At 34.7% G+C, this 10845-nt stretch overlaps 1 protein-coding gene across 1 annotated transcript; it reads right to left on the reverse strand.

Annotated features, from left to right (window-relative positions):
- Positions 1-1387: 1387 nt before the first annotated feature.
- LOC147411823 (agglutinin-like) lies at positions 1388-6222 on the reverse strand. The gene is made up of 5 exons (XM_086452805.1): positions 6087-6222; positions 4204-4407; positions 2839-3147; positions 2250-2483; positions 1388-1796 (listed from the first exon to the last, which is right to left on the reverse strand). Exons 2-5 carry the CDS (start codon positions 4393-4395, stop codon positions 1548-1550), a joined length of 984 nt encoding a protein of 327 aa, XP_086308931.1. The 5' UTR covers positions 4396-4407; positions 6087-6222; the 3' UTR covers positions 1388-1547.
- Positions 6223-10845: the final 4623 nt, after the last annotated feature.

Consider the following 10845-nt stretch of genomic DNA (forward strand, 5'->3'; position numbering starts at 1 on the left):
CTTTTGACAAATTTAAAGCAAACAGCCCCCAAGAGCGTTACAGATGATCACCTCAGAACATTATATCTGTTGGCAGTTATGTGAACAAACGATTCTAGTGATTTGTACCTTGGTTCTATTCTCACCTTCACATCCCTTTTAAGTACCCCCAGAAATATTGGCCAACTGGATGATGGAATACTTTTTCAACAGTTGAGTCACTTGGGTTGACGTGATGTGCTCCGAACCATAGATCTTTTTCTTTGTGATACACAAGGAAAATGATCTATAGTTTTGAGCACGTCACGTTAGTGAGTGAATACCAAGTAGCTTTTTTCGAGTCAGTTTATCATTAGTCATTTTTCAATAATTATTTTTGGTGAATTGGACCAATCCTTGAACATTGTCATTTTTATTTAAAACTAACATCAGATATTTGGGTTGGGTTCCAGAGACTCGGGAGAAAACGCATAATCTTGATCGTGTACACTTGAAATCCAACAGTTGGGAAGGAAAGAAAAAGATTAATTCCCATAGATATGATAAGGTCGTGCTGGTTTGACCTCAAGATTGGACCTCATATCACACATCTTGACGTGAAAGTGGATAGGACTTGTATCTTGAGGAAAGCATCTATGATTCCCATCCACTTTCATGTCATGTGTGGGATGTGAGGTCAAATCTTGAGGTCATTTCAACATTATTCTTAGAAATATCTTGTCAAACTTTTGTGAATATCTATGATGCCCATGGTTTTAAAACTCGTCTGAGACGTATCGTCCAAGTTAACTGGGTATTGGAGCTGAATGAGATCAACTCACAGTCATTTTTTGACTGAGATTTAAGACTCACGTTCAATTTTTTGATTTGTCCCACGAGATGTCTCAAATGTATCGGAAAACTCATCTGAGACGAGACACAAAACCGAGTTTAAAAACCATGATTATGCCTTTGTTTTCAAACTGATGACACGTTCCTTTGACTTCTTATCGATTGTTGACAATGACCTCATCTTCTACCTCTAGCCAAAAATGATTGATTTTTTTTTTTTTTTTCTTCAAAAATATTTCATATGTTCTATGATGATAAATTGTTTGTACTTTATTTAATCCGAGGAGCTGATCTTCAATCCCTCATTTTCATCCTTACTTAAATCTTTTGCAGAAAATACTTAATTTTTCTATCCAACATTTACATCATCAAAAATCCAATTTGCTCTTCAGGTTGAAGGTAGAAGGAGAGAGGATCTTAACGTTTAAGATAGGATTAAAAAACTCTATTCCGAAGGTTGATGCCTGATTTTAAGAAGGAAAATATAAATAAATTGGCCAAAGCTTGTAGATGAGGGCATTTAAGCCATCTTTCATAGTCAGTAAGAGAATACCTTAGGCAAGGGACATATCATCAGTTCCAAAACAAAGGGCGGTATCTCACATATTATAGATCAAATACAGTTCATAGTGTCTTTATTTTTATAGCAAAGAAAAGGGCCAAAGGCCAAAAACATCAAAATATTATAGCAGTTATAAAACACCAGTCTTCGAAAATAATAAGATAGGAAGGATCATTTAGACGTATTCCATATGGACGCCAATGGCGTCTAAATAAACCCCACTCCTACCGTGAAGCCCAACCACCTCTCCTTGAGCTACTGAAGAGCTGAAATATGTGCCAACCTCATCCCCCAATGGCCCATATTTTCCCTTGTTAGTGTAGAAACAAAGAGAAGTAATGGCATTAAGGCCTCTGTTTCCATCGACCGGTGCGTAAAACCCTGCAATTGCATTCAAGCTCTCACTTGGGTAATCCAGCTTGATCTGCCAGTTTGAAAACACCATAAAAAGAAGAAAAAAAGTTAGAAGTAATATTTGATAGGAGCATTTTTTTTTAGCCCAAACCATGTTGTCATGATAAACACTTATGGCTCCATGCTGTTAGCTCAGATTCTATGTATTCGATCAAGTGCATTAATGGATTGCTTGAGCCTTCTTGGCTTTCATTCTTCACCATTTGCACGCGCATTTGAACTCTTTTGGCCAAAAACAAATACAATGATGGTTTTCTTAGCTTGTCTAAGCGCCTTTGAGAGTATTATTATTATTTTATTATTGATCAAAGTTCTTCGATTCCTCAAGACCTTACGGAAATCATCATGGATGTCTTAACTTGTAATTATTCGCTGGAGTAAATGTTTTATAAAAAAGTGGGGTCCTTTCAACCTCAGCTTACTCAAAAATAAATAATAAATAAAAGATAGGAAGTTCTCTTACTCGGTTCTTAACAATCTCGTCAGTAGAGCTTCCATGGATTTGAGACCAAACAGACTCTCCATTTTTCCTGACATATTCGACTTGGATGGAGTAAATCACATATTTTCCTCTTTGCACGTAAATTTGCTTGATTCCTGAGAAAACTCCATCATCCCATTGTTTGCCACCTGGGCCACCCCAAGGTCCAGGTCCACGTGGCACAAACGACTGTACTATTTGAGTCACACTTACAACCTGAAGGGAACAAATTAATGCTTCTAAGTTTACAGACTTACTTGAAGGGCCAAACCCAATGTGTACTTATTTTGATAATTTTAATGAAGAATCTATTTATTGAGAATTCTTGGATGATAATTACTTGAACCCTACTACGTATTTATAGAGATTACATCAACTAAGATATAAGAAGCAATCTAATATAGAGATACTAATTACCTATAATTCGTAATTTAGAATATCTTTATATTTTGTTCTCAATCACAAACTCATACATTGACAATGATTCAAGAATAATTCACCAAAACAGTACAGTTTTCAAAATTAATTATCAAAACGGTAAAAAAGATTGATATCACATGATTTTAGTTACCTCTTCTTTATTTGCATCTGAAGTAACACTTGTCTGAGGAGGTTCTATGGTTGGAAAAACAGCAGCAATTGGCCTCACATAAACACCAATGGAATCAATTAATCTGCCTTCTTTCCCATGAAACCCAACAATCACACTACCTTCCATTGAAAATGAGAAAGGAGTGCCATAATTGGAACCAAATGGTCCATATTTAGTCTGATTTGTAACAAACAGAAGTGAGCGTATAGCCACCAGTTGCCAGGGAGTATAAGATCCGTAAGTCCCACTTACCGATACCAAATACTCATGAGGCCAATCAAAATCAACCTACATGCATGAAATTCAACATAAAATGTAAATCATATTCTGGAATCATATATGTAATACTAATTGTTTTGTCCTAAATTAAACGGAATTTTAATAATATATGATAGTTTGGTTGTAAATTAAAGGGGATTTTAATAATAGCCCAGGTGAAATTGACAATAGTAGGTTTACGAAAAATGCGCACAACATTAAGTTTATCCTTTACCAAAATTCAACATCCTCTTTTGTTGATAAATTAAAGATGAAATTTTGATTTATTAGTTAATAATTTAAGTTTTTATTTTAAACATTGACTAATTAGCATGTCATTTTATTATTAGTCATATTTTAATACTTTGTATGACGCTTTTTTTAGTGAGAATTTTTTTATTTTCAAAAATCTCAATGGTTTGTCTTTTTGGATAGAAAAAAATAATACTTTTTAAAGATTGTCATTAAAATTTTTACAAAAATATGATTGCACAAGTACCAAAATACCTTTACTTTTTTATTTTATTTTAAAGATTAGGGGCGGTAAGCAGACCCTCAACTAGAAGAACATGGATTACAATCTCTCATACGTGTGCCCACTGGCATCCGTACAAACAATGCTCGTAAGAACACTAGGGAGATCCATGGGACCCAAAACTATTTTGCCGAAGGAAAAGAGGAAGGAAGTTAAAAAATCAGCTGCTCGGTTACACTCTTTGAAGCAGAAACTAAAGTCGATCCTTTAGAATGGGTCAACTCTAGTTCTAATAGCTGAAAAAAAAAAAAAAAACCCTTCACGTTAGCATCTAAGGTTTTGAGACATTAAAAAATTGTTAGTATCTTATCTTGGATGTTAGTATTTCTCTATAAATAAAATCAATTTTTTTTTTTACCGTTAATTTTACCAACAAAAACGGGGCATGAATTTATTCATAGAGAATCTAATCTTGCAATTTATAGGGAGTATTACTAAAATATCCTATTTAAACAACAATGGTTCACCAGGTGTTTGGGAGCAACCATAACTTTACTCCGTTCTCAATTTAATTAACTTAATTTGTAAATTACATCACAAATCTTACTAACCGTATCCGTCCCAGACCCTCCATTGCCGCCAAACTTTCTAGAATAACTATCATCTGCACTTTTAAAAGTGAGAGAATCGATGGCCCCTCCGCGTAAGATTACTATCTGCTTTAAACCACCTTCGAAAACGTAACTCCAAGGAGAGCCACCAAGACCTCCCGCAGGGCCCACCGAGATTGGGTTATCTGTCATTCTACTGTTGTCCTGCAGCAACATTGCACCGTAACAAATAAACAATTGTAGTAAGCTATCTGCTTTAAACCAAGCATTTTCGGGTATTCAACAAGACATGCAACAAGTATGAATGACAACTCTTCCAATATATAACTAGCATGGCTGGAGACTGGAGAGCCTTGAAGCTGGCAGCCCTCTTCAAAATTTTGAAGTAACCCCTCTCCGTTAGATCCACGTAGCATTTTAAAGGAGGTATTTAAAATTTTGATGGAAATGTAAGGGCGTGAAAAAAAATAGAAAATGCCATGTGTCTTATAATGAAGAGGGTTCCTTCAAAATTTGAAGTGGGCTGGCCGCCTCAAAATTTTGAAGAAACCCTCCTTACAAGACATGTGGCGTTTTGAATTAATTTGGGAACAATCCTTGAAAATGCCACGTGTAATCCACCGAGAAGGTTGCTTCATAACTTTGAAGTGGGATAGCTGCTTCAAAGTCATTTCAAGCCCTTCGTCATCTCCATCTTAATAATACTGGGACGTGAGGGTTTTTAAATTGCAATAAATACACTTTGAAAATTGGAATATGAGGGTATTTTAATAATAAAAAATAATTTTTTAAGGAATTGTGATAATTTGACTACCCCATGTGGCAAACTCAATCGACTACCTTGACGTGATAAGTTCGGGAATCGTAGATCTGCGATATTTGGGATACACGGTTTCACTTCCCCATAAAAAAGTGTATCTTGAGGGAAGCGTGTTTCTCGAGGAGCACAGATCTACAGTTTCTGAACATGTCACGTCATGTAGTTGATTGAGTTTGCCACGTGGGGTAGTTAGCTTATCACGACTCTTTTAAGGACATTTTTGCTACAAAATTCAATTTTCAAAGTGTATTTATTGCAATTTTAAGGACACATGTTAACAAAGACCCAATAATACTTGAATGGAACAAATGTTTCTAAGTTCACAAACATATTGGAAGGAAGAAGAAAAAAACGTATGCATGATCCATTATCAGCCCTAATAGCACCACCGACGGGGGCAATTAGAGAGGTATTGAAGTGGTACTAATTAGGTACATGTTTAAAATATTTCAGATCAATATAGGAGTGATACTGATCTAGTACCGAACTAATTCGTTACCATCCTTAATTGCACCATTGGCGGGAAAACCACAACGTGAAAAAGGCTCATATTCGATGGTCCAAGACCATCAAATTTAATAACACTCGATGGGTTTTGACGGACTAAGGTGTCAAAATTTTCATTGTCGAATATTTTTTTTCAACAACCTGAATTTGTCAAATTAATGGAGGATGGGAGAAATTTGATAGCTTTAAGCCATCGAATATAGGGAACATAACAAAACTTGATAGCGCTTGACTGTTGAAGTTCGATTTCTACAACTCTTGGGCCTTGGCCGATCAAATTTTCCTATAGAATTTTTCAATTTTCACACAACAAAATACCCTCTACACCACTGCAACTCTATGTAGCGCAACATAATACAAAAGTACATAACACTTTAGGTGTGCAATCATTAATGGGTCAGTGAACTAAAATGGATGATACCCAACTCCCTGGAATGCATGATCTCGATCCATAAATCAAAACTAATTTTTAGAGCAAACCCATAATAAATCATAGGTATAATTATCACATTAGTTTACAGTTTTAAAGTTCTTTGAAAGAGGCAAGATTGCGTACCTTCGTTGTTGGGGAGAGATACAATTAGGATGATTGTTAGTTCAAGAACTTAATTTTGAGATTATCGTTCCTTGGGGTTGGCCTTTAAGCTTGAGGGTTGTGGTGCATGGGACTATTGTATGATTCTTCTCCAAGCTTTCAAATGGAAGAAAGGTGGGAAGAGAGAAGAAAGTGGAGTGTAATCAAAGTTAAGCATGAGATGTCTTTTACATCTTCAAGAAATGTATCTCATTCTGTAACATGGTTCAACAGTAAATATTTGTGAGTTTGCCGAAAATTGTTGCTAAAACAATGTGATATTTGATGGAGGATTATTCATGGAATCGTGCTATTCCACTATATATTTGGATTCACATTTATTTTATTTTTTTCACTATTAATTTAAAGCTTATTTTCTACAGATGAGTCAATTCAGCAACTGATTAACAAAATTAACTTATAGTGCAGGCCCAAGTTAAATAACACTCAGTTTGATGTATACCAACTCGGTGCTCTTATTGAGTTGACCCAACAACTAAGAGACAATCAACCTTCCAAAAATGGTGACTCATCGAGTCCACTCAAGAAAATTTTGAATTAAATGAAATCAAGATTTTGTGACACCGAAAATGCAAGATATATGAAGTCTTTGTGGCATGAAAGCAAATTACAAGAGTGTAAGTCAAATTTTTGTGTTAATTCGATTATCCTTTTTGCAATGCCGTATCAATCATAAACTTTGATTTTCAATCCATAACGCTAGTACCAGTGAATGCCAAATGAGGTAATTTTTGCACTTCCAAAACAACGCCTCGAGACAATTCAACTCAACGTGCTGCCCGAACAACAACTAAAATCATCCTTTTATGACATTCAAATGGTCTCATGATCACAATGGAAAAGTGACAATAAATTCCCTTATTCTTGACTCAATAATGTCCAACACCATAAGTAGTCTACCAATGATACCAGGGCCAGAATTGACTCGATAAAAAGAATCTTGCTGGAAAAATGTGCAGTTTTTCCAGATTTTTGTGACCGAGTGGGTCTATTTGAGCTACGATTTAAGTGGGTCTCACAATTTATTTGAGGCGAAACCACTTGGAAACTTGTTATTTTTATTGAAGAGAATAATTTCATATTTTTAATTGTCAAAAATCCATTTTGGGTGAATGACAAATCGGCTCCTAACAAATCCTATTAGCCATGGTTTGTTGTATGTGGTTTATAAAGCTATTGAGTTTATAAGTAAAATTCTTTAGTCCCACATTGGATAGGAATACGAAAATTGTCTAGTTCTTATATAGAAATTCTCATATCACATAAGTGTATATGAAAGAGAGACTTGGATAAGCCCATGCACGCGCACAAGAGGCCCATGGGCTCAAGAAGGATTTGATCCATTAGTCCAAAAAATCCTTAATGATTGTACGGGCACACGATGCACGCGCAGGTGGGGGGGGGGGTGCAAATTTGGCTTGGGCTTGGGCTTAAATCCAAATTTTCTTTTGAAGGGGCACACCCCTTAATTCCTATCACTGTCCATTAGGACACCTCTTGATCCATGGGTGCCTGTTTATCCAGTAAGGACACCTCCCTTGATTTCTTTGGGTTGTCTTTTAAGAGACACACCTGTCCTTTTCTAAGAGACATTATGTCTCTTAGATCATTCCCTTTCCTAAGAGACACCTTGTCTCTTAATTTTCTTTAAATAGGTCATTTTGACCTTTGTTTTACTCACTCAAAATTTTTTTTGCTCTTCTTTTTCTTTGCTGTTTTAACGTGCTTGCATTCTGTTTTTCCATTTGCATTCTTTGAGAGTATAACAGTAGCGTTCAGTTCGTTAGACGTGTAGATTGTAGTGCTACCTCTACACGTGTGATTGTTGTATCCTGAGAGACAATTGTTCATTGATCCGTGTGCACCAAGTTGTGGGAATAAAATTGTCTTAAGGACATTATGTTCAATACAAGCCTCAGTCAAACTTCAATTTGTTCATTCTCGGGTATCTACCGAATAACAAATCTAATGTATAATTATTGAGTCATCTTGATGGTCATAACAGTGATGTTTATATAAGTCACCATGCACTATCAAGAATCAACAAAACCAATATCCATGCAATCTAAATTTTGAATTTGGTTCACAATACTTGAAACAATTAAACCAACCAAATTAATATGGAACTCAATTCAAGCCTAAAGAACATAACAAAAGTAAGAACATTTGGCCTTTAAATTCCCAATACTCGGAAATGAATTTGAACTTGCAGGATATGGATCCATGGTGCATACAAAAAAATGTATCTAACTTTTTTTTTTTTGTGGGTTATGGAGAAACTTCAAGAAAGTACCTTCAAAGACTAATTCAATGAATCAACTCGGTACCCATGAAAACTTGGACACCTGGAAGTTACAGAAAAGAATCCTTTGTAACCCATTTTTTTTTTCTTTTCTATAGCTCTTTTTCTACAGAGTTGCGGCGCTGCTCCTGTAACTCTGTGTAGCGCAACAAAATACAAAACATCTCACACACAAGTAAAATTTCTTTGATGAGGGGTATTTATGGTCATTTTATAGAATTTAATTTACTTTTATGAGGGTATTTTCATAAATTTATATGCATATTGCTGTGAAAGTAATAAGGGTATTTTTATGATTTGATTTATTTATTTGATAAAAGGCATTGGCTGACATCAAATAAATTTACAAATGATTTGCCATACTTTTAGTAAAAACAAATCATTTGATGATATTTTCTTAAGAATTTAAGTTATCAAACACTCACAAAATCGATTTTTGAAAATTATTTGCATTTGTGAATGATTTGTACCAAACCAAGAACGTCTTTGCAAAAATATACTTTTTAAAGAGTGTCGTGCTTGAGTAACATTGTAATGTACATCGATTCTCACAATGCTGATGTGGAGGTGCACACATAACCATAGATGCTTTTCATTTGTATTCTCAATGAAAAGCATCTATGATTTTGTACATACATCCACCTCAGCCACTTGAGAATCAATGTACATTTTAATGTTACTTCAGCATTTTCCTTTTAAAAAATGTTGTTGAGATTATAAATTTTAGTGTCATCGTAATTGTATAGCTACGTACCAAAATACCCTTACCTTAAAGACAAAAACATTCAAATTATTATTGAAAAATTCTCTATATTATGTCCTTACTAAAAAAGAAAGGTGACTATTTAATATTGTACACACGCTAGGTGGGATGATACATGTAACTTGCCAAAGCAAAAGAAAAAATGAAGGTATTGTTGAAAAATTGCAACCATGTTGTGATGAATGCATGTGGTTTTGATATGTGACTGACACGGAAAGGGCACATAACCATCGATCATTTTCATCGGGAAACACAGGAAAAAGATGTGTAGTTCTGTGCCCTTGCCACATCAACCACGTATAAAGATCATGTGCATTCATTACTATTCTTAAATAAGACCATGTGCATTCATTATTATTCTTAAATAAAATCTAAATTTCATGGATTAAACTTGAATACAAAGGAAAAAAGATGTAGGATTATGTGCCCTTGCCATATCAGCCACGTACCAAGACCATGTGCACTCATTATTATTCTTAAATAAAATCATAATTTCACGGATTAGACTTGAATGACAACGGCTAATTTACAAGGGACAGATTTGGTAGCAACGATAACTCTACGTAATCAGTTTAATTAGTTTTTAAATTAAATCACAAATCAAATCTTAGGTATACCTTCCCAGGCCCAGCCCCTCCTCCATAGCCGCCAAAATGTTCAAAAGACATTATCTCCAAATTATCTCCACTTCTAAAACTGAGAGAATCGATGACGTCTTCGTGTCCGATTGCTATCTGCCTTATTATATACCATCACCTTTGGCTATTTTTGAATTCAGTTTATCATTTTTCATTCATAAAAGCAGTAAAAGAAAACAGTTTTGGTAATACTTTAATGATTAGAAAGCTTAAGGCCTTGAATTGATAAATATTGTAAATTAAATGTCCCTCATATTTGAAGCACAACTCATCAATAATACCAAGCATCATACGGATTTTTTTTCTTCTATGATCAGCATGTCTGCATTTGATGCAATGGAGCAAATGTATGTCCTTTCAATTGAGGGTGAGACCCTGCTTGAGCTTTCTTGAGGTTGAAACCCTTTGTCTATCGGTTGAGATCAATTGTGCCATGGTTAGTTTCTCAGTTAGATTTGCCTACAGTAATCCCAATCCCAACTCCTATTAAAAAAATCTAAATCAGATCAATGCTCCTATCCCCACAAAAAAAAAAAAAAAAAAAAAAACAAAAAAACAAAAAAACAAAAAAAAATGACCCATATGTTGTATTATTAAAAAAATCTAAATCATATCGATGCTCCTATCCCCACCAAAAAAATAATAATAATAATAATAAAAAACAAAAAAACAAAAAATGGCCTCAGAGAAAAGTTTCCAACATCATGTCTTTCCTCATCATGTCTTAACCTTGAGAAAGAATCTCTTATTAATTAATTAGTCTTCATTAACCCTCCATGAGAATAGGACAAATTTTCTTCTCTGTTCGATTAAATTTAATCCCCCCCAGTTCATCCATCCAAAATAAATAAATAAATAAGAGGCATCTACCTACCAATCACGTGGGTAATTCTTATGCTCTGTTTGGAAAAACTGTATGTAAAGTTGCTGATGCTGAATTAAATTGCTGATGCTGAGAGAAAGTTGCTGTTGCTGTTGCTGAAGCAACTTGCTGAATTAAATATATTGTTTGGTAAC

The sequence above is a fragment of the Akebia trifoliata genome, chromosome 1 (assembly GCF_017979445.1).
Source record: "Akebia trifoliata isolate Shusen 1 chromosome 1, ASM1797944v1, whole genome shotgun sequence".
NCBI lineage: Eukaryota > Viridiplantae > Streptophyta > Magnoliopsida > Ranunculales > Lardizabalaceae > Akebia > Akebia trifoliata.